Consider the following 26,043-nt stretch of genomic DNA (forward strand, 5'->3'; position numbering starts at 1 on the left):
TGCCACCATAATGTAATAGAAGTTCACCCAGATTAATAGGTTGTCAGGAAGTATTGTAACATTCAATTTATTTTATATGCAAACAATGTGTACTCCTCTATTATTTTAAATAAAAGACAATTTTATATTTCTGACAAATATCTGCGGTTAATTGTAGTTAATACCTGGCAAATATCAATAGTACTGGAGCACGAGATAATGGTTACAACACAGAAATGACATGGTAAAAAGCCACCTGGAGTTTAAATAAGTATCAATACACATAATGTTTAATGCTTATTTTAAAACCTCATAAAATGGAAACATCCTAACATTGAAACTATTTCCAACTATGTAACTTGAACTACAGGCTTATTGTTCACATGACGTATCAACAAACAATAGAAGTTTACTATGCACAGTTCATACTTACACAGTACAATCACCTGATTTTCTTAAATCTAGAGAAAAAAAGTGAAGCTATGTGTATCAATCAAAATGCTGAATTTTAACTGAGAGAATGTGAACTTTACTGTTACGTTATCCTCTTCAAAAGTTGGTGATTCCCAGTTCTAAATACTAGGATGTATGATATTCAGCAAAGAATAAAATTCAAATTTGTGTTTGACAGATGAAATAAAGTTTAAAATCTCTCTCCAAGTTTCCATTATCCACTAATGAATTCCTTGCCATTTTTCCCATAGTGCCTTTTGAAGAGGAAATTTAAGCATTCATGAACATAACAAATCCAAAATTCTTTTCCAGATTAAAACAAATCTCAGTTTTAGAACGTTCTTCATGTTTATTATTTGTCAGTTTGGGTTTAATTACTACTATATTTTTTGAGGTGGTGCTGGCCGGGGTTACTGTAGCTAGAAATTAAATACCTATATTTGAAAGCATGCAGAGGTTCATCAGGCTTCTCACATTTGCTCCAGTTGCCTCCCATTTGCAGGCACTGTCATTCTCTCCGCTGTGCCTATGTTAAGTGCTGCTAGCTACAAAAACTATTCTTCTACTCAACCAATGTAAAGTTTAAGAAACAAGGACTCTATTCTATAAGCAAAACCACCTGCTAACAGTGTTAAAGGCAACTGTTTTTTCACCCAGTGTTCACATTTTGCTGAAATACAAGTTTGTAAAAAGAGAAAACCCTTAGACAAACTTATATTTCAAAGGCGCTTGTAAAAAGAATCTGCTGACTTATTAAATCCTTTTTTATAGGACCCAAAAGCTTTTCTCCTAAGAACAATTGCAGTAAAGAGACATTTGGCTCCTAGGAAATTCCCAAAGGGTCAGCCATATGCATCCTTCCACAGCACCTTCGTGGTACTGCCTTCGAAGACCCACACTAGCTGTCTCAAAAGCAGCTTTCATCATTCATTACGGTGTCAGTCAGTATGATTTATGGACCACATTCAACAAAGTCAAAGCATATAGAAAGAGAAATATGACTACAATCTGCTAATTTGTTTTGTATTGAGCCACTTAGGAGTCAAAGACCCGATGTCAGGCTGAGACTAGCAACACAATTAACCAGCCAGTGACAGATTCATCCATCCTCCCTGCCAGGCTGTGCCAATCAAAGACAGCATGAAGCGGCATTTGGAGAAATCAGTAAGAAACCCTATTCTCTAAGTAGCCTGTGGAGGATATCGACTGACAGGTTTTGAATATAGCTGCAGAAAACCACCACCCCTTCACCCTCACTGCAAGCTGTGAAATTAGGCTTTTGCTGCCAATCACAGAAACAATAAAATAACACAAACTGCCACCCTCAGCATAAAAGGAAATAACAGAACTTATCTGTTAAGAAGTTAAGCTGAAGAGTTATTTTAACAATATGAAAAGACATAGTGAAAAACTTTCCAAAAATGCAAGTAACTAAACATACAGGTTTCATCAGTCATAACTAAAGAATGGTATTAACATCAGGACTAAAATCCAACTTTTGATTTACTGACAAAACCCATGTATGTTAAAAAGCACTAATGGAATTTTTAAGACCAAATTTTACTCCCAGTCTGCCCCAAATTCTACTGATAATATTTAAAAATACCTGCTTGAAAGTAATTTGTAACTGTTACTTTTCAATAGTCATTCTTTTCCAAAGAGTGGTCCAATGCTAGCTTTGTACTGACAAAACAAGTCTAGAATAAAACTTCAGGTTATTCATACATTCTCTGTAATTTCAAATTAATTGATGTGAAAATAAAAGGTATGACTTTCGTGTTCAAAATAAAAACTGAAAAACACAGGTCCTTAAAAACAAATTTGATCAAGCAATTTATTTGGTAAGATTAACAGCTGTATAATGAAACTAACTTTTTCATTCACAGTATCTAGTGACACTATAACCTGCAATACAAACTTAGAATAGGATGTAAAAAAACATGAAGACAGTAATAATCTCAGAAGACTAAATTCTTGTGACTTCAGGAACCGAACCTTTAAAAGCTACATGACTCAGAAATGATAACCTTCCAAACCCAACACAGCCTCTGTGCTCTGCACCTCTGAAATCCTGTTTGTGTTTGCTCATGACATAACCAGCACACTGACACCTATTCAACATTAACAGGAAGTATTTCTCCACAAAATGTTTTATATTCCTAATGTTCATGACACTTTTTAGCTCGATAGTTCAACATGAGACTTAGAATTCAAATCACAGAAATGTGCATTGGAATGAACCACCACAGTCATGTAGTCCGGCTTCCTGCTTGGATTAGAACTATTGCTAGCACTAGTTCAAATCCATTGCCTTTTTTACTGGCTGAGCTTTCAAAACAACTGAGGATGGGAATTCCACCGCCTCTCTCAGTAATCTCCTTCAATACTACTCTCTTCATGCAAACTTTTCCTCTAATGTCAAAGCTCCACAGCTGCATGTGAATTTGTCAGTCCTACCAAGAGGAGTTTGGGTCCATCACATTTGTTTCTGTCCTTCAAGAGGTTTTAGGCTACCACAAGATCTTATCCCAGCTTTTGCTTTAACAGACTACATAATCCACCCCCCTAAACCTCTATTTGTAACTCATGTGCTCTAGGCTTCTAACAGCTTGGATGCCCACTGCTAGATACTCTAATGATCCACAGAGATACTGCTCAGCCAATTGCTCTCCAGTCTGTAGTAATGAATGGGGTTATTCCCACACTGAGCACTCTGCCTTATATATATGTTCACTTCAGTAGTTAACAGCACAGTGTACATTTGTTCACTTAAGCAGTGTACAACAACAAAATTTAACCACATTAGAGTTATTAGATAAAGCTAGTAAAAGTAAGTTCAGAAGTTCAGTAGCTGCTCTTAACAGAGTAACGTGAATTTCAACACTTTCATTATTGCAGAAGCACATATGCCAAAACAAAATAAATTCCTCATGTAAAAATTGATGACTTGAAAATAATTGGGGCTCAGAATAATTCTTAAATACAAGCCATCATCATCTTAAAAAAAACAGAAAGAAAAATTTATGGACAGCAGAGAAATGACGAAACTTTCACTGACTCTTTCCTCTTATCCTTAATTTGTATGCCTGTCCCATAGCTGCATTTTGATATCTGACCTCTCTTCCAAAAGGTCTCATAGTCTCCTCTAAATTATCTCATTTGGGATGCAAGGCACACCCTACCAACCTTCTGTAAGGTTTTTAGAGCTCCTGCTGTGCCAGTGTATGAAAGCCTGATGTTAGTAATTAACCTGATCCCTGCATGCAAATACACAAAGTACGCAGCAAGTCATCAGTGAAACAGAAGGGTTTTTTATTAAATGATTAAAAATTGAAGCAATAAGCCTGCAGGCAGTTCATAGTTTTTCAGTTCACATGCTTTTTCTTCATCTTGCATCTACTTACCGACATAGCTGCATGGTCATTGTTGTTATTCTGAGAAGGAAACCAGTAAGGCAATCAAAACAAAAAAAAAATTAAGATGTACTGTCAACATCCAAAAAAGAAAAAGAAAAAGAAAAGAATAAAAAATTGGTAGCAATAAAAGGTAAGGAAAATCTTCCAAAAAGACAATTACAGCTATGTAATTCTTTAGATTTTTAAATTATTTTTTTTAAACTGTGAACTTATATAGTATTTTGCTGAGGCATAAAAAAGAAATTAAAATTTAAATAATACTAATTTGGCAATAAAATGTTTTTCTATCATAAGGAACTATAAGCCAATATATAAAAGTAGCAACTTAAGTGATGAAGCCTCTGTTGATATGCCTTTCCAGAAAGTTTTTGTTATAAGAAATAATATAATCCAAAATATTTAGGTTAAAAAAAGGGCAAGTTGCATTTACTGCCTTGGCTTACAGAGGCTATCTGTATGTCATTAACATACTTTGTTCAAGCAAGATTTAGAACAGCTCAGGACAGTAAGCATCTACATGTAACATGACCTGTTAATAAATTTTAACATAAATCTAACAGTAATATAACTGGAGAGTGGAATAAAGCTATTTTATTTTCCAAAACTGTTTTGTAAGTATTGTACACAGGCACAGGGGAGAAAACTAAGAGGTAAAACTTAGGAGGTGAAAAGAAAAAGGCTTCCAAGACGTTTCCAGTGGATCAGTGGAGATATCAGACCCCAAAGAAGGTGTGCCATGAAGTGTACAGGTTCAGTGAAACTCAGATCATGGAATACCTGATTAAGATCTGTAATGTTGCAATAAGAATAATACAGAGTGTATAAAACAGATATTTAACATAAGATGTATTTTTTAAAATGCACATCTACATTGATACGGAAATACTTTAGCGTAGCCCCTCATAGAAGCACTAAAGGAGAAACATCCCTGTGCATTACACAGCTTATACACACAGCTAAAATAAAACCAGACTAACAACAGGAACCCAATGACTGTAACAAAAAGTTGTTAAAGAACATATTATAACATTCTACAAGAAGACTAGACTTCAAAACAATACCAAAGAGAAAGCCAGTGACCGTTGAACAAGACTATGGAGGACCAGGGTGGCCCATACTCCTAGCAGAATGCCCCCTAGCATGATCAGATACACTGAAGTAGGAAGAGATTCCTCTACTTGTCCTGCTCTTTTCCTTACTAAAATTACAGCCAGTAGCTAGGACTTCTGTTCTTTGATTTTGCAAGAAAAGGTTCTGAGAAGCTGTTTTGAGCAGTGGAATGTATCTGCCAGCCGTACAGAAATTATTATGGAAATGACACCGCGACATTAATGGAATAATTCATTCACGAAAATGAGTACTAAAACTATTCCAAATCTTACCTATGGCATATGAGAATCTTGCTTAGTTTAGGACTCCAAAGCACTTATAATTTTAATGAGTTATGGAACCTTGTTCTAGGCTTATCTTTGAAAATACATTTAACATACATTTTTGCTTAATGAAAGTGATTTACAAATATAACCAGAAGCACCATAATGAAACTGTACACACATTTTCATAGAACCTCCACAGCTCACACACAACAACATTCATAGCACTGAATGTTTCCACAATTGGCCAAGCCACAAGAGCGAACCATACGCACGGGTAAGTCGGAAACTGTAAGAATGCTAGTCGTCCATATAACATCCTGCCTGCTACCTGCCCAGTGTCTGAAATTCCCAACTGAAATAACCTCTTCACAGGAACTAGCTTTCTCCAAAGGCTGACGTGTGCTCCCAGGTGCATGTTTCCGTTCCTTTCACACTTCTCGAAGTCCTAATGCCACAGCTGTTTCTTTCCATCCCTCTTAAAACGTTACTGTTCTGTCTGGGGCTCATGTCCAAACAGCTGTATCACAACATACATTCACGACAGACTTCTGTACATCCTTCTCTAGCATCACAGAATGGTTCCAAATCTTTCAAACGCTATGTGCATATAGGCATTGCAGAGCAATATCATTGGCTCACGCTTTTGCACATGAAGTTACAATGAATTTAATTAACAAACTTGCTATTCTTTATAAAAAATTCCTCACGTGACTTGGCACAGAAGCACGTGCCTCACATGTCATACTCACAGCAAGATAATGTGATACTTTTTGAATGGGTTATGCTGTTGAGTCAGTTAAAAAGAGAGACTGCAGTATCACAGCCTCTCCACATGTGATCTGGAAGACGAGACAAACCCACCATGCCAGCAACTCGCAACACCTTGCTGTGGACATAGAGAAATTATCTTTTACTTCCAGTCTGGAGCCTCAAAACATTCCATGTATTGAGGACTTATTCTTCATCAGTATTGCATGTGGGTAAAACACTCAGACATCAGTGTGACAGCAGCAACCAAGGACAAGCTGATGAAAAGCAGGTGTAGCTGGAAAGACTGACCAAAAGTATAGACCGATAAAGCTATAAACTATTACGATGACACCAAACTAGAAATAGTAATTTTTGTCTTAAAGCAAAGGGAAATCAGACAACAGAATGTAGCAATTAGTACATAAAACAGGTTAACAGTGCCCTTTCACCTAGGACAAAATAATATAGGATATATTTGAATATGAACAAGGATTCATTTCAATGAAGCTCAGTTAACTAGAACCAAATGACATTTTGCGATCAAAATTATTTAGCTAAAAACAACCTGGAGATTTCAAGACCTTCATAATCTTATGCACAAATGCAAGATTTGCACCAGTTCTGCACTGTTTCAATCAATGTATATGTACTCAGAACAAATATGGTTAATTAAAAAGGCCATCTGATGCTCTAGAAAACTGCATGAATTCTTACATTATTTCTAAATTTGCAGTTGGTAACAATATTACTAGAGTATTTGAAAGCATTTGCTAAGTGTTACAATGGAGATGCTTCATCAACATACTGAAAAACATCTGAAAATACATCTATACTGAAAAAAAATTAAAATACATCTGCCAGCATGTGCACAACTCAAAAATCACATCTAACTTCAAAATCTTAGTATTTTAGAATAATGCTCCAATACTTTGAAATTAAACTTAATTTTGAACACTTACAGGTAAGTGAGTAAAAACTTGAAATGTGCTTCTTAAAAAGTTAATAAGGTCCATTAAGTATCCACTGGCTCTTCCATCTGATTCAGACATTGTCCAATCATAATCAGCAATCTGAATAAATTCATCTATTTTTTGGTTTAGTTTTGTGTATATTTCACTTTCTGCAGCATGCCTTGCATCCTGAAAAAAAATAATCACATGCAACTGTCAAAATTCTAAGATATTATTAGAATGCAGATAAAATTATAGTCATCAACAAAAACTAAAGTCTTGCAGTTTTGTTAGATTCTAAAAATATTTTACTTAAAATATTGTATTTAAAATCAATGTTCACAGTCTGAGGCTGTGTTTTTAAAAATACTTCTATAATGTATACTATAAGAGTCTTAATAACAGAATATGCCTACAAAATAATCTAAGTTCTCAGAGACAAATGAATTAATTATAATTTGGAATCACAGCAGTTGCTTCACTCTCTTTACAACTACCTTTAATTCAGCCTTACAAATTTATTAACCCTGACACAAAGTTTCAACTTAATTATTTTATCTTTATGGCTAGAGGTCCAGCAATCATATGAATGTTATGTAATTAATGTCTTAAAGCTGTACATCTGAAGAATATTGATAATTTTTCATCCTCCTCTAAATATCCTAATGATCACACACTGTGATCCGGAGCACTCCCCTATTTCTTCCCGCCCTACTTTTTGTTCTACCACCACCCAGATTCTACTTTTCAGAAGACTAAAGAGGCAAAGTCTAGCATTTAGCATTTACTGTGAAGTGAGTTTACCATAATACCTATCTGTCTAATTTGTTTAGGAAACATGATCATAACTGTAATGGGATCTGTGTACAGCTGCTTGATCTTACTGGAAAGGCATGGTTTGGCACACATTATTCGATAAATTCTATGTCCTAATTTGGCCCCAACACAAAACTTTCTTCACTGATTTTGGGAAAGAATTGAAGACCTTTGATTTAAAGTGAACTAGCTAGTTGCTGAAGGAGTTAAAATAGGCTGGATGTACTGGAGCAACATTAAAGTTGATAAAATTCCCATCACTAGTTTCCTCCAAGAGAAATCAGTCCAAAAACATGGCACTTCAAGAAAGCTGCAAGTAGGAAAAAAAAAAACAAACCCTAAAAGGAAAAAAACCACACAACAAACCATAAGAAAAATAAATCCCTAAACAAAAACCAGAGTGATCTGAGCTTAAAGGTGACATTGCACTGAGTGTCATGAGAGCACCAAATTCGGTCGGCAACCAGACCATGAGGCACTTCAGGAGGAAGCAAAAAACCACACAGCCTGGCCATGTAGAAATATCAAAGTAAATCTTCCTAAAAATAGTACTTTTACTGCTACAGACACTTGCAATAGCCTCCACTGAACCAACCAAACACAGAATCTGGCAACCTGTTAACATGTCAGATAAAGCAAGAGGCTGACATCCATAGTTTTATAAATGGCTATGACTATAAAAGCCTCAATTAAAGTCAGGTCTGTGTTTAAAGTTTCCAACAAACAACGTGACCTCAGTTTAAACAACCTATAATGACAAGACTTAAAAATATATCTGCTTCAGTTTAATGTGATGGTCTGGGTTTTGGGTTGGTTTTTTTGTTTTGCTTAAAAACTAAGTAATTTATGGAGTGGTGGTATCATCTTCACCAGTTAAGTGCTTCTAGTAACTGGCAACGAGAAGACTAGTCCTTCAGGTTTTGTTTCTGGAAGGCTGTTTTTGGCTCCCTTTTATTTTGCCTTGGTTATTGGGTTATAACTGGACCAGCATGTTGCCAGTACTTGAAGCAAGGAGTGCTGCTCCATTCCCTGAGATAACTCTGGACAGCCAAGCAACTGTATTTCAAAGGCAGAAGTTATTTCTGAAAAGCAGCACTGTGAATCCCATGTAGAAGTGAAGAAAGTGTTAGCAGTATTTAGATTTGAGATGACTCCTAGAGGCAGGTGAATTCATTGCTTCTTGTTTTAATGTAATGACAGAACCATATCAAAAGCCATTTGAAAGCTCCTAAGATTTTCCCTGATTATTAAAGAGAAAGGAGCAAATGACACAGTTTTGCCACACAGGTCCTTTCTCAGAGTCTGTCCTTGGTGCCATGTGCGTGGTTCCTAAAGAGGTATCACGCAGCTTAATGCAGAGACCCTGGGCTCAAAAACTTCTACCAACACCATCTGCAAATACAACTATTTATGCTTAGAGTGACTGCCAATTTAAACAAAGGATGACAATTGTCATCAATGCCAGAAAATGTGGCTATAAATATTGTAAGTGGCAAACTTTTAAAATATGATAAAATAAGCAAAAACAAAACAAGTTTTTGTTTTGTAGGTGGGTTTTTTCACCTATGTGGAACAATGCTTGGACTTTGAAGGACACCTTAAAATGAGATTTTAGATTAAAAAATAAAATGAGAAGAACACCCCTCTAAAACAGTAGCCATAAAACACGTCTCAAGGGTTCTATTAAAAAAATACAGCATAGAGGTACTTATAAGATCATCTCATGGAATGTAAATGTGATCAATGCTGCTAATAATAGATTTTTGAGCACTTAGAAAGAATGGTGGTGACATGATTTGCCACCAGGAGATGAATTTAATAACAGTAGAACATACCAGACTCTGAGAGGGCCCTGTTGGGAACTGCAAGCACTTTTTCATTAAAATAGACAGAAGGGAAAAAAAAAAAAAAAGAAGAGAAAAAGAAAAGAGGGATTAACAAGAAAGAATTTTATTCTATAAGTGGAGAACCTTGTGCTAACAAGCTCTCCAGGGAATGAGACAGGAGAGAAACCATAAAAAAAAATTCTTACATGCTTGTCAGCATTCACTCTCTAGTTTTTCAAAATGTACAGATACTAAGCTCACCAAACACAGATAGAATATTCTCAGATTCCCTCCAACAGAATTTAGATTAGTTTCTAGGATAGTTAAATATAGCATACTGCATAAGGAATCAGCACAAAATATAATGCAAACTTTCAACTTCCATTTATTAAATGCAATTCAATCATTAAGAGTATCTTAATGAAATCAAAACCACGTCTGCATTAAGTGGTTTTTTGGAATGTTAAAAAGGTTATGGACAACCATACATGAAAATATCTTGAAAGATGCAAATTCAAAAGTCACTCATGCACTATTAATACAGAACAAGCAAATGAGATCTTAAGGACAGGTCAAAATCAGTAAAGCTAGTGGTAGGGCTACAGTAAGCTAACTACAGTTTCAAGACCAGAACTTTTCTGTCTTGTTTTGTTAAGGATTTAAAGAATAAGACAAATGACAGTTAATGGGAAAATTGTTGGCAATCAACTGAAACATAATGTGTCTTGCAATGATGATGTCTTATTCCACCTCACCCATCTTTTAACATCTATGCTAGAGGGGATATTATAAAAGGATAGATTACATACTGCATCAAGAGAAAAAAAATGAAGTACAGAAAACAGAATTACTCTCAATAGGATTAGTCCTCTTTATCCCATAAATACAAGAAATTGCCCTCCTTTGTCTCAGTCTATACCGAAAAACCACCAAATACCTAAAGTTCTAGTTGCAGCTGCTTTAGAATCCCTGATGACTTTTTGTTTTGCTTTTCAATCATTTCTGTATAGAAGTGCCTGCAATTCCATAATCACCAGAGCATCTCTACATCTGTCCCCAGTGCCACTGCACAAGAGGGTTTCTGGCCTGTGACCAAACCAACTTTGCACTCAGCATAGCTAGTCCAGCTGTTTGGATCTTGTTGTAGAGCTTGCTATGGTCCTTATGACATAAAACAGCCTGGGCAACGATCATAATTTTGACCAAATTATCCTAAGGATAAATCTGAGTCATTCTGAGTTACCTGAGATTATGTATATAAATTGGTCTTCAGCAATTTCATTTTTACATGCAGGTTTCTCATTGACAACACGTGTCTGCCTTCCAACTGAAAAAGGACTAAGGCTTTTTAGTAATACTGTGGAGAGCGACTTCACAGGTGACAGTATGGTTCTGGCTCTGCAACGGATGTCAGATGTGACTGTTACAAGTCACTCAGTATTTCTCTTTTAGTTTCCTCTTTTTAAAATCCTTTTTAAAATTTTATATAGACAAATGCAAGAACAACTAAGAGAACTTCACCTACTAATGAGATCAGGAGCTGTATATGAAAAGAAAACAGAATAATTTTTTATTTTAGGATTATTTTATACTCAGCTTACAAATGTTGCTGTGCTAATTGCTGAAATTCCACTTGTCTTTGCATCACCAATGATTTAATTTTTTGACATATAAGCTTAAATACTTCTGCCATTTCTGAAAAGTACAGTTTGTGCAGCTATTTATTGCAGCAGTTGCCAGAAATGTATGGCATTTATGAAAACAGTCAAGCTCCCAGCCAGCATTTTAGCAAGTATTATTGTGTATACACATTTAAAGGACATGTAAATAAAATATGAATTCTAAAAAGATAATTGAATAATTTATGCACTGCATCACATCCTTAATACCGCTTTTATATTAATAAGTTACACACACTGAAAATATACCACAGAATATTTCCATTTTAGAATAAAACCAAATAAATAATAAAAACATTTAATCTGTTTTCCCGAATTCTATTCAAAAAGTGGAGATGTTACACAAATTGGAACTTAATGTATTGAAAGCTTCTGGTGCACTTAAATTTAGCTTGTCATTTTGTAACTTATTAAAAGATAGACCTGATAGAGAATTCTGATGCTTCTGAGGTACTGAGAAATTTTAAATCATACGATAACATAAACCCTAGTGTTTACCTGCTCAGTTTCAAAGCTGGATGCTTAACAGTTCAGAATTGTTTGAGAGTCAAAAATGGGAAAGTGTGCAGCTTTGCCCTTAGCCTCTTCTGTTTTAAAATGCTTCATTTATAGTGACTGTAATGTAATTTTTCAGACAGAATCGTGTAACTGATGAGATACTATACCTTAAACGTAGAAAGTCCATAAAGTCTTGCAGTGTGAACAGTCACTTGTGAAATATTTGTAATGTTAGAGATAAAATCCTCAAGGTATTTACAGGCTTGTTCCAGGTGTGTTGTGTTTATGATGATTTGAACAAGCTGTAAGACAAAAATATCTTTGTAAAAATCCTTTTTTAACAATTTGTTGTAATTTGATTTTGTAACTGATTACTTCTTTTAGCAACATTGTTACTGGAAATGAAATAAAATGTTTCAGGTTACCACCTATTGCCTGTTAGTTTTCAGGTTTGCTTTCAAATACCACTAAAGTGTAATACTACAGTTTACATGCAAATGATGCCATTTTTAAAATGAAGACTGAAAACACCAAATAAATGTAATAAATTCAACTTATATTATAAAATTAAAGAAGGTAAAATAAAGGAAAATATATTGACAAAACAAATAACTCATTTCAACCATAAAAATATTTTTTTAAATGATACTGATATATATATATAAACAATAAAAATCACAGCATTTTCTACAGAATAGTGCATTTGAAGCCAGGGAATATCCAAAATAAGACTGTCCACTTCCACTCCTTGCTCCCCTAACTATGGTAACAATCTGTTTGAACATTATACATTTTTTTTATAAATAGGACCTGCATGTGCACTCAGTTCACACATTAAACAACATACATAATGCACAATAACTTAAATATCAGTATATTATATCTTAATTCTCACTGCATACTGTTTTAGTGAAAACTAATGAAATGCTTAGAAAAGTTTTCTCTTTTTGTACCTGCAGTGAATGCTCAGACTGATTCAACGTCTCACCCTGTCTTATTCTGTCCAACAAGCAAACTAAACAAAGAGTCCTATAACAGAGAATAACATGCAGAAACCTACTAAATATTTTAATTGCAGTTGCATAGAAGAAGTTTCATTTGTTAAGAGTGAACTTGAGATTTAGATTTCTTGATCTGGTAGGTTTACTCAAACTTCACCCAGTTCTGAGAGACATATTTACTCTCCCTCCACTGTCCCCCCTTTTTTTTTTTTATTAACAGAAAGGAAAAGAAACTCAACAATGTGCTACTAATTGCTAGACAGGAGCAGAACACATGAACCATGCCCTGTATGCAACCAGCAAGTTAAGGCTTATTCCTTGCAAAACTCCGTTTATTATATAGACAACAGAACTCTTTCACTGTCATCTCTCTTAAAAGTCATCCCTGTGTAAATACACTTCCAACTAGACCAAACACTGTATCATATTATTTATGTAACAGATATTGATGCTTTTTTTTTATACTTTGTCTTTTACTACTTCAAATTTTTAAATCTTAAGGCAAACACTACTTGTTTTTCTTACACAGAATCTACATTTTCTTACATGGCGTATCTACATGTGCAAGAATAGTTTTAGCAATGTCAAAAAACCACAGTTTTGAGCATGTGTTTTAAAACTTACCTCTGTTAAACCTATATGAGGCTTTTTAATTAGGTTCTGTAAACAACTACTTAGAGTTCTTGTAAGAAGCAAATTTGTAGATTTTCTGAGCATATCATCTATTTCTGTTGAGCTGAAAAAAAAATTTTTTTTTTATAACTATGCTGTACATGACAATAATTTCACAGTGGCACTTAATGTTTTTTAATGTTAAGAAATCCCTATATGCATTTAATTCCTGGTTGTCCCAAGTCTTCTGTGTTCTAACACACAGAACACCTCTTTCACTTACAAAATTCTCCATTAACTGAATTTCAACACTGAAGCAAAACCTGTTATTTTTAGATTTTGGACATGTTTATTGACACAGCAGTTTGGAAAGAGTAATTTGTGGGTTTTAATGAGTTACTGAGGAGGTCAACATGAGCTCATTAGTACATGTAAATTATAAACAATATCAATTAAGATTGTGTAAAAGCAAGCCATTTACATCTTTAACAGTGCAGAAGTGGGTGACGAATACCTTCCAGATTTCAGCTCTATGAATGTTATTTTATGTAATTAAAACTAAACTTTAGGCCACAAGAGGAAAGGGAATGCAATAACTGTGATGTTTTCCATCAGAAAAAGGTGTGATGGAAGAGAGAACAAACATGTAGCCAGCACACTTTCTTTAGCAATCATTTCTCCTGCAACAAACTCAAAGCACTGAGAAGGGAAGGACCATTCAAAGTGCTCAGGGATGCTACACAATTATTTCTGAAATTGTCAGTACCAAAGTATATATTTTAAATCTTACATGCTATATTTAATTTAAAAAATCTCCAGAATATTCACACCAGTCAGTATGGTTTAAAAAAACCCAGCAGTCTTTTAGATTGCTTACCATGCCACACTAGCTTCACCCATAAAGACACACAACACATATCATATTCAATATATATACACATGTATGAAATATATGCTATAGCATTGGGAACCACAGTTTCTTATATAAAGAAATATATAGGTAAATTATGATACAAGCACAGCTAGAAAGTACATGAGAAAATAGATTTAAAATTTAAGATATATTTTTATATCAGTGGGAAGTTATAGGTTACCTTCCTGATACACTTTAAGCTTACCTGCGGTGAAGTGACTCTGAAAACTTAAGGCTTGCATAAATAAATTCCTTAACCTGGATATATATCTGAGGCACTGACTGAGACATTGGAAGCTTCTTTGGAAATGACTGCTGTGAAAATAAATGATAATACAAACTTACACTCGAAACTGATTCTAAGAAGAGCTTGGTATTAAATACAGTAATTAGACACTTAAGACTACCAGTATTTTAATTTACTTTAAGCTTTTCTGTTTTTTGTCAAATACAAACAGTGATACGTGTTGGGTTGACTTTTTCCACTTTTTAAAGAGCTTATAAGCAAAACAGAACTTTTTCACTTATTTAAATTACAATAAGGTTTGGACACTTTATGCAATTTAAGATCCCTCTGTAGAAAGCAATTTACAAACATATTAAAAAAATGGGTCTCAAACTATTTTTAATCTGAACAAACAAGATAGATTTAAGTGCCATAGTGAAAAGAAAAAAGAAAATTAAAAAAGGAAAAAAAAAGACAAATCAGATTACCTTGACATTCTCCTAATCACACCTCTTTATTTAACATTAGGTGGTATGACAACTATGTGATACAAGTGCCAGACTTTCGGGTCATTCAGCAGTGACAGCAAACATTAACAATAAGATTTACTTCAAATATGTGTTCATCTGATTTAAGTGATGAGGTTCTACATATAAAACAAGTGCTACTAGATACAGCTCCTTTGGATCATCACAATATTCTATCAGCAGGGCTTGAGTCTCAACCTTCAACAATCTAAGAGAGGATGTTCTTAGCCTCTATAGTGTCTGGCCAACACAACACTTTGCCTGCTTCATAGGGTAGGAAGCAAGACAGAAAAGAAAAAAAAATAAACCCATAAAAAAAAATCCACATAAAAAAAACCCCAAAACCAAACCAACACAGAGATACCAGTGAATTGTTTAATTCCTGAATACAGAAAGGAAGTAAAACTAGATTATATAATCAAAACATGATAGTTTGGCTCACTCAATCTAAAGAGCAGAGTGCAGACTCTGTGCTTTGTCCAGTCAGATTGGATTTGCTATGTTAAATATGTAATAGGTTCTTGTCATAACTCTGCCTAATGTGCTGCAATCAGCTCCTGCCATAAACTTACCTGTAAAATGTGAGGTTGATTCATTCTAACCTACAGTTAAAAATGAAACACTCATTTACATTCATGTTGTTTTAAACTAGGTGGAGAGAAACAAACATTTCCAAAGGTGAAACTCCCTTTAGTCTGTAAAAGGCATCAGAGATGCATCAAATAGAATTAGCCCTCTGGGGTGTCTGTTCCTCTCTATCAACTACACAGGCTCCCTCAATGACTTGTCTGAACTTACACATCTATTTTAATTTTATTTATTTATTTATTTATTTATTTAAATATGGAAATGTAGATTAAACAAACTGAACCAACAGGACGTCCCAGTGGCTTACAGCCTGTGGCAATAACAGAAAGGTGAAGTGGATGAAATTATAAGCAGCGACCAATAGAAGTGATGTTGCAGCATTTATAGTTTCCCTTCCACATGAATTCCCTGCTACCTAATAACACATAAGGTAACACTGCAGTCTTTCTTTCAACAAGGATACTTAATGATTCTTTCTCCTCTGTCCCACTACCTAGTTGACAAAACTTTCAGGAATGACCTTTTGAGTCTTTTGCCCCTTTGTTCAATTCAGTTCCACTAAAATAGTTCCAAAATTGCCAGGACACAAGAAAAAAAACCCCAAACCCAGACTGCCTGCCTTATTTATAGGGATATCCTGCTTTTCACAGAGGTTTCAAAACCCTTTTCAGAGGTATGTAAAAAAAAAATATAAAATGTTCTCTCTTCTTTGCAGATTAATTAAAAATGAATTGACTTATCAGCATCATGCAGCTGGTCAGTTGATAGAATTGCTAACAGAATCCAACCTGATTCCCAGCTTTACACTCAAGTTCACCAGACCAACAAAACTAAGAGTCAGTAAGATTCCGACCATAAAATATCTACAAAAAATGCTCCTCACTATGAAATAGAAATCCCTCTCTGTGTCAAAAATGAAAATTAAAATTGTTGGGTGCAGAGAATACATTTCCCTTCTAGTGAAATAAGAGACAAAGCTTTGTATTAATCATAGATATGTGTAACTACACATGCCTAGACAAGTAATGTCCACACACACATGCTGATTTGTCAGACAATGAGAGAGGCTAGCAGATAAAATTATTTAATATAAATTAAAAATCTCTGCAATTTATTAGCAAAGTATGTCATGCTATGTAGTATTCGGGGTATGGTATACTTCCAACACTGTAAGGTATTTCCATTCAGTTTATCTTAGTTTAGTATTATAAGGAATTTGATGGAGAAAAGCATCCAGCAAGCACTCTGGAGTCTTATTTTAAAAATAACCATCAAACCCACCTTTAGATTTTCATCTTCACTGCAATACTGTACTAGTGACATGCAGCTGCTACATTTCCCTGGTAAACCCCTGCTGAATCATAGAATCAGAGTATCTTTTTACTTTTGCAGGTATCTGCAGATGGATCATGTACAAACCAACTTCCCTCTACAACAGTTACTCCCACTGTCACATGGTTCTTCGATTTAGTTCCCCTCTACAGACTCCATCATGGGGCTGTTATTTCTACATCGGTATTACCAAACCCATATGTGAACAGCAGAACATATTAATCGCCTTTCTGTGAAAGGAGTTTGTAGTGAAATGGAATGCTAGTACAGCAGCATTATTTACAGTCCCTTTGCATTTATTTTGCCACACATACTCAAACACAAATATTTAATTAAAAAAAATTAAATACAAAAGATGCTGTCTCTAACAGATGCCTGTTTTACACATTTTTGCCATACTACAGCGTATAATATACTGAGAGTCACAAAACCCAATGAATTGCAACAAAATTTAAGTTAACAAATTAAAAATAAACTCTATTATAATTACATAAAGGCTGTATCAATTAAACTGTATTATTAATTTGTTTACAAAACAATGGGTTTCATTATTCACTCGAACATCAGAACGAATGACTAAAGCTTTAATTTTCATACTTATTTATGACTGGATAATTACACACAAAGAAGGTGATTTAGCCTTTCAATCTACCTAGCTTTTCAAATTTTAATTATTTTTTAATTAAAAAATAAAAAAATCATTTCTTTCCAAAGTGTCCTTAACTGGATTTTGACAAAATGCAGTAACATAAAACTTTTCCTTACCTTATCAAGTTCTGGATCTTGGAAAGGAAATTTGCTTATAACTATTTTATATTCTTCCTCATTTGCTACAGGAATAGGGCTGTAGTTGTCTGCTTCAAAAATATCCCTGGTGAATTAGTAAAGCAAACAAAATTTAGGCTGTGTAATTTACAGTATTCTGCAGTGTTAAAATGTGTAAATGAATATAGATTTCACTGACACACTTAGGTGTTTACTCTAAATTGGAGAGATGTGGACTTGACACATGGACCACTCAGTAGGCAAGAAATCGGCTGAATGGTCGCAGGCAAAGCATTGTGGTCAACAGCTCAGTGTCCAAATTGAGCCCAGTGACAAGTGGTGCTCTGCAGGGGCCGGTACAGAGACGGGCACTGTTTAACATCTGTGTCGGAAACATAGACAGGGGGATGGAGTGCACCCTCAGTACGTTTGCTGATGACACCGAGCTGTGTGGTGCACTTGACATGCTGCAGGGAGGGGATGCCATCCAGAGGGACCTGAACAGGCTTAAGACATGAGCCTGCATGAACTGCATGAAGTTCAACAAGGCGAAGTACAAGGTCCTGCACATGCCTTAGGGCAATCCTAAGAACAACTACAGGCTGGGTGGAGAATGGATGCAGAGCAGCCCTGACGAAAAGGACTTGAGAGTGTTGATTGACATAAAACTCAACATGAGCTGGCAATGAGTGCTCACAGCCCAGAAAGGCAAGAGTATCCTGGGCTGCATCAAAAACAGCGTGACCAGCAGGTTAAGGAGGTGATTCTGCCCTTCTACTCAGCTACAGTGAGACTCCACCTGCAGTACTGTGTCCAACTCTGGGACTCCCAGAACAAGAAAGATATTGAGATGTCGGGAGTAAGTCCAGGGAAGGATCACAAAGATGATAAGAGGCTTAAGGCACCTCTGCTATGAAGACGGGCAGAGAGAGTTAGGCTTGTCAACCTGTAGAAGAGAAGGCTCTGGGGAGGCCTTATTGCAGCTTTCCAGTACCTAAAGGGGCCTACAGGAAATCTGGAAATGGGCTGGTTACAATGGAGTGACAGGACAAGGGGTAATGCTCTTAAGCTGAAGGAGGGTAGACTGAGATTAGATATGGGGAAAAAATTCTTCCCTGTGAGGGTGGTGAGGCACTGGAACCAACTGCCCAGAGAGCTAGTGGGTGCCCCTTCCCTGGGGGCCAGGTTGGATGGGGCTTTGGGAGGCCTGGGCTAGTGGAGGGTGTCCCTGCCTGTGGCAGGTGGTTTGAACTAGATGATCTTTAAAGTCTTTTCTTTCCCAAACAATTGTGTGATTCTATGATTTAAATATCAGACTCTATCTGCAAACAGGCTTTGGAATACAGTCCCAAGCTGCCCCTGTTCCTAGGCTTACAATTTACTCAATCAAATGTTTCCAAAGAATAGGTGGAAGCCAACCCGCATCAAAAAAAACCAGGAAGAGGTACTGGCAATGTCAGTAAAGTCAGGGAGATACACATATCAGCTAATGGTAAACAATCTAAACTAGGAGCCTAATGCCCTATTGCAATAGTCTAGAGCCATTAGGTTCCTAATTATGAAAACCAGATGTCTCTCCTGCATCAATAGTGTTTCTTTGGAGACCTTCCTTCACTCCATTAATTACAGACACAGTCCTCAATGACTCTCCTCTTGAATATTAGTCCAACCCTATCTGAAACTCACACACGAGTTAATAATTACAGAGTTAATGAATTCTTCCACAATTACAGCTCTATTAAAAAATCAAAACACAAAACCTTTGTATTGTATCTATTGGGGTATTTTTTCTGAAATACAATTATTTTGAAATACTAACCTGAACAATCCAGACCACTTTTTAAGAAGTGTTTCATTGTACTGGTCTCTAATCTCAAATAAAAGATCAAATAGTCGAGTCACAGGAAAACCGTAACCCTAACAGTGTAAAAATTAAAGAATGGATAATTTAGAACACACTCAATTCCTATCACAACAATTCAGTACTCTGAGACAAGACTTCTTATTCAATCTTGTCCCTTCTATAAAACAAATTATACTACTTTAAACACATCACTACAGTTGGAACATTTTATATGAAAATTCTTAGCAAACACTTCATTCTATGCTTTTGGACTTCAAGCAGAAATTTGTCTTATTTCTCTAACATTTTGATTTGCTATCTATGCATACAACTACTATTTCTTTATTGTCTGTTAAACACTACAAGAATACTTGTCAAACATATTCATTTGGTCTTTCAGCTACAGAGTTAAGTAAAACATTTACAGAAGACAAAACCATACAGAAATTAGAAAGCTAATGTTAACTTTGAGTAGATATGAATAACTGCATGATGGATGAATAGCCCAGAATCTATACATTAAGTTGGTAACACTGGAAAAGAGGAAGCAAGGCAAGAAATATATAGACACATGTATATACATATATTTAAAAAAATATATTATTGTGTAATTTTGTCCTTCATTTGTATATATGACATCAGGGAAATGCAAAGCATTGAATTTATTCACCTAAAGGAAAAATTTTACTCTAGAAATTCCTACTATAATACATACCTGCAAAGTATCAGCAAACACTACAATGAGATTCTTCAATTCCAGAACAAGGTCAGGATCACTGCAATATGACTGAAAGTGAGAAAGTCTGGTTTTGTTAGCAGGATTTAAAATATGGGACATAGATTTTTCAAAGAATATTAGCACAGAAGGTTAAACTCTCCACCGTTATCCTTTTACCTGACTGCCTTACTGAAAAACAACTTAGGACGTTTTCTTCACTCAGTCCAGCTACACAAAAGTATTTGTTAAATATTTTATATATATTTATATATTTCAATAGTATAAAAGCTCAGAAAAAGAAAACTAAAATATAAGATTCAATACATATCAGTATATTGTATTGAGACTAAAAGAAACCCAGCAAATTACATTTATTTCAGTAGACTATAGGGGCACACATCAAAATTCTTTGATAAATTGCTATCAAAGAGGTTTCCAGAGGACATTCTTTTGAATGCTAAGCCTGGGTCCAACTAGTTCTAACTGTGCCACCTCAGACAGCTGATTGGGGAAAACACTATAAAATACTTCCTAAATATGTTCAAACTAGAAATTTGATAGTAAAAACTCAAGACATTAAGTTAGTTATCAAATGACTGACATGTTATTTTCATAGGTATGGAGTCATACAACTAACTCTTTCACCTCAGTCTCACTATTCTCAATACTGGATAAAGTAAAAAGATATTTGTATTTAACTAATTTGAAGCAGTATGACAATATAATATTGGTTAGAGACCGTACACACTTGTTTCACCTTTGCTTAACTTTTATTCTTAGCATACTTTAACAAAGTAAGGGTTTTGTTTACAATACTTCATAAAACAACATACACTTATCTAAGCATTAGTCTGTACTAGGAATGATGTTAGGAGGAGACTGTGGAGACTGTGATAGTTGGTTTTTATGGGAGTTATGCATTTTGAGAAAAGATAGCGATCAACAACATGAGAAGACATTGAAGGCGTCTTTAGAGATTGCATTACTTTTAAATTAGCATATTCTTACATAGTTCTATAAATTCATATACAGCTAATTAACTTCCAAAGTATTTAACAGAAAAAAATGCCGAATATACCTCAATTTATCCTGCTCCTCTAAAATTAATTAAAAGTATGAGAACATTTCATGATCTGTACAGGTCGTAAGAGAAAACTATAGTTGCAATATGAACTTTTCCCCCTTTTTCTTCAGCAGATACGAAATGTAAAAATATTCCTCAAATTAAAGACCAACTATAATAAAAATTATGTTGCACAAAAGGAACTGCTTCTAGCAAATATTAAAAAGAGGAAGATAAAATTCTTCTATTTTTTCCAATAGTAAAAGTTATATCAATAGTATACTCTGAAGCAGTTTATATCACTCAGTCTAAGTGAACAATGGTATTCCACTGGTTTTCACAGAGGAATAAGAAATAGCATGCAGCCATTTGGCATCGTTGGAACTAAAGTAGAAACATAACTTTTGGAGACACCCTTTGAATGTACTGAAATACTCAGATGATACAGAATTACAATCTAACATCTGTGAAGACTATTCTAATACTCTTACTACAGTAGCACTGAAAAGATAGCTCCAAGGGTTTTGCTTGTGGAGTTTATTTTGGAAACACAGCATTTAGAATGATAATTAAGAACTATTTCCTGGTGCTGCTTTCAGTGCTGAACTATTCAATCTGATCTAATGAAGAGGTCAGTTGAGACTAATGAGCAAGGATTGCAATAATAACAGCAGATTAACTCTGCATATTCTAAACTGCTGGACTAAGAGAAGGTTTGGAAGACCCAGTGAGTTGTAAATCAGGGAGGATTATGCAAATAGCCCATGGCTGAGGATCACAGCCTGATACTGTTGGGAAAAACAAAAGCTTGGCAGGCTCCCTCCCAAATCTGAGCAATTTTTAATCACAAGGAAAAGAAAACATGAAGTCTAATTTTTCACTTTGTTGCTATCCCAGCTTTAAATATACAGAACATTGAAGAAAGAGGACTTAAACTGCATACTGATAAGGCTTCTCACTTACCGAATGTGTTCTAAGAACAGCAATGATCTTGGAAAGAGCCATGTTCCAGAGTTCATCAGTGTATGTTCTAGTTACCAATCCTTGGGTTACATGTAAAATGTGGTCTTCTACTACAAAGAAACTAAAACAAAAGAATGCTTAAATTAAGGGTTTTTTTCTAATATCAGAGCAAATTCTACCTTTTCACACACAAGCACCCTTCCTCAGTGAGCAGTGACACTTTGGTAGGTTTGGTTATTCTGTTCTGCCCAGCATGAAGTGAAAATGTGAAAAGTGTGTTTCACACCAGCTGGAGCCCCAGCTGCTGGAGAGTCCTTGTGGGGACACATACTTATACAGCCTGCATGATCAGATCCAGCAACAACCACTCGTGTGACTTGTGTGGAAACTAAATCTCGCAGAAGGAAGTTTTTGCACAATGGGAGAATAGAGGATGAATCAAGAATCAATATAGTAAAACCGAAATAACTTACCCTACAATTTGACTGAAGTATCTTCTATAGCCTTCTACTGTTTCATGCTTTTGGTGAAAAAGAAAACAAGTTTAGGAACATAAATACCACTATGTATCAGGTACAACCCAAGCCAATGTAAACCCAAAAGTATTGGTTACCATGCTTGACTGTGGCTGCAGAACTAATCTTGCTTGTTTCCTTCTTTGTTTTCTGTAGTAATTTTCAAATACTTCTCCATCACCCTACAAGACAAAAAAAATTAAAACAAAAACATTGTTGCAGTATAAAAAAAGGCACTTCTTAAATCAAAGGCAGGATCTCTTAAACTAAGGCACGTATTTTGCATTTATTCTACACAAAGCCCTCCAGCTGACACCAACAAAGTTTTACATGAATTAAAAATGCAAAAATTTTCTTTTTTGGGTTTTGTAGCTTTAAGAATGTACAGTCAAATTTTTGTTGCTCATGTGCCTACATTTTCTCAAATAATGTTATGCATTTAAAGCAGTATCTATGTTTCTAAACTACAGCTTTCATAGCGTATTAGTATTTATAGACAATGCATGTTACCTATTACTCTACCACTGAAACTCACTGCCTCCTAAAGTGTTTCTTTAGGTTATTCAGTAAACTAACTGCCTTATAAAGTTAAGTTCCAAAAGTGTTTCTGTGACTACAGGATAAATCTGAACACTACCTGTATTAGCATTGCCCAAGAAAAAAACCCACGAGATTTATTTAATATTTACTTACTCTCCTTGGAATTGGTAACAATAAGGACTTTGGATTTTTTTCCTATTACAATCCTCAAAAATAAAATACCCTCTGTGTCTAATGATTATGTTGTGAGGAATTCAAGTGACATCCCACCCATCTCATTAAGACGACCATTCAGCAGAAACCATCTGTCCATTTGAAACCGGTGCTACACTGACTCATCTACCTACTGAACACAATTTAATTTGTATGCAAGCAGAATGAAGTAGCTTACCATTTTTGTTTTTACTTCATGAGCTATTATTAGGTTAGTGCTATTCAGAATTCCACTACTTGGCCTTCCAAAAATCTTCATATCAAATTATTACAGGGATTTTATGCTACTAAACCAGCATTAACTACCTAACTCCTTTACAATATATAATAAATAAAGTCTAAATTTAGTATTTTAAATTCATAATGACTATTTCATCATATTTAGAAATACTGCTACCCTAACAAAATCTAAAAGTAAGAAAGAGACTTGGCTTAAGAACAAAGAAACCCCACTTGAAACTGAGATGCAAATTTACTAGAATACTTTGTTGTAGCAGAAATTTACACAGTGTGCTATAATCATTCATACTAATACATACTTATCAGACATACTAACCATTCACCTCCAGCCCAAATAGTCAATGCAGTTTCAGATGTACAAAGCCACTGTTAAATTCTGCTTCCAATACTAAATCTCTACTCAGTCCTGACACAAGCTTCTCAAGTTAGAAAGAGTGGCTGTTCTTCTCAAATCCACACCAAAAGTGGAGATGCAAAATACCTCATTATTATTTTTAGAGTGTGCTATCCTATGCAATCAAGATCAGCAATTCAGGCATAGCAACTATTTTAAGAGGATATTCTGAAGCAATCAGCTTTAGAACTCTACAACAACCCTGATGATTCACTCAAGGAATATGCAAACTAATGGCAAGATAAAATATACTGAAGTAATGCATGTTTTGCCCAGCTTCCAAAGATTCATGAGTTGATATAAATACAAATAATAAATCAGTTCACGTTCAATCATAAATTCTAGAAATATCGCCCGTATATTGGGTTGTTTCACAACAGTTACATTTATTTTATATTGCTATATAGCATTTAGTTAAAGGTTAATGTCACATGCCAAAAGAATCAAGGATTTTTTCAGTAGTATAGAACATCTCACATAACATATGGCCACAAAAAAAGCTCTTTATATATATTGCCCAGAAGTTCTGAGCCTAAAGAAAGGCTACAAATACAGTCTACACTTGGTACGTATGTATCTTGCAATCATCAGGCTGGTATGCTGAGGTATGTAACATCCTGCTTTCTTCAGTATGAAGATGGAGAGTAGAAGACTTTTGTCCTGCCTGAAAATAGAATATTTTCTACAACTTCGTAGCAGCAAGAAAATTCACTAAGAAGGTGCCATTCGCTGGGAGATAAGTCCTTGATATAGAAACGTAATGAATAGACACCTGATATTACCCCACTCCTTTCCTGTCATTCTGAAGTACTCCAAAAGAGACAGCTTACAACAGGAGATAAACAACTTTTGATAATGCTACCATGGCTTGTTAATCAGATGTTGGCAGAAAAGATAGAGGCCATATTCTGAAGGCATCAACAACCCTTTTCTCTAAGGGGCCAAGAGCCTTTGATATCAGAGTGCACTCCAAGTGGTTTTCTGTTTCCAGTAAATTCAGAAGCTGGCAAACTTTCAGTGCAAACCCAAAAAGCATATCCTTGGATCAAGGATTCAACATCAGGTTCCTTGCCAAAGTAAAAAACATAATCACATACTACTTTTAAATGTCCTCTATGCATTTTACTTCATGTTCTTTTATTACAATAAAAGAAGAATAAGGTGATGTTGTCAACTGGTGTTTTTATCTTTACACATTTTTTTAAACGTTATTTCACACTTTTTTCCTCTCTAAAAACAAATGGTCCCTTCTTTTTTAATACATCTGGCAGCCTTTTCATTGACATGAATAATTACTGATTTAATTACTTATGCTTTTGTTTGGATTCTGTCTTAATTTTTAAAAAAGTAAGAGTGAAGTAACACTTCAAACATTATTTCAAGATATAAGCTTCCATGTTACACAGTTGTAAGTTTTCCATAGAAAGAAGATATCCCAGCCTGAACGCTTGAAGCCAGCTCTAGCCGAGACTGTAGGATGAACAATACTTAAATGTACTTCATCTACATGCCCCGATACTTCTATAAAGTAATCTGACTTCAAAAGTAACTGAGATACAGGAAAGGTGAGGAAATAATAATTTGTTACCAAGTTTCTCCAATTTTTTTTGTTTTTGTTAACTTGTGCTTACTCTTTTACAGGAGATTAAATGGGCTATTGTGTCTCTGCTGCTGAATTCCACCTAATCTGCCTAAGTACAGTTTGTCACAACCCCCAGTTCTGGCTTTTTATTTTGCTCTACTATTCCAAGCTGCATAAGAAAGATTATATTCATGACTGAATATTCCTATGTTTTGTAATATTCATCATGTACCCACAAACATTTGGGTACCATAGAACCCTAGGC

At 35.0% G+C, this 26,043-nt stretch overlaps 1 protein-coding gene across 2 annotated transcripts in view; it reads right to left on the reverse strand.

Annotated features, from left to right (window-relative positions):
* The window catches only part of EXOC6 (exocyst complex component 6), a gene marked incomplete at its 5' end in the record, with an annotated part of 91,557 nt that overhangs the window by 35,097 nt on the left and 30,417 nt on the right, over positions 1-26,043 (reverse strand). For both annotated transcript variants that reach the window (XM_084264758.1, XM_084264757.1), the window contains 10 exons: positions 6,934-7,113; positions 11,911-12,045; positions 13,369-13,480; positions 14,475-14,584; positions 17,708-17,813; positions 19,527-19,624; positions 20,266-20,337; positions 22,295-22,415; positions 22,768-22,814; positions 22,908-22,991. In XM_084264758.1, the coding sequence (XP_084120884.1) occupies positions 6,934-7,113; positions 11,911-12,045; positions 13,369-13,480; positions 14,475-14,584; positions 17,708-17,813; positions 19,527-19,624; positions 20,266-20,337; positions 22,295-22,415; positions 22,768-22,814; positions 22,908-22,991 (1,065 nt within the window). The remainder of the gene's footprint in view (positions 1-6,933; positions 7,114-11,910; positions 12,046-13,368; positions 13,481-14,474; positions 14,585-17,707; positions 17,814-19,526; positions 19,625-20,265; positions 20,338-22,294; positions 22,416-22,767; positions 22,815-22,907; positions 22,992-26,043) is intronic.

Source organism: Gallinula chloropus, assembly GCF_964237585.1.
Source record: "Gallinula chloropus genome assembly, chromosome: 5".
NCBI lineage: Eukaryota > Metazoa > Chordata > Aves > Gruiformes > Rallidae > Gallinula > Gallinula chloropus.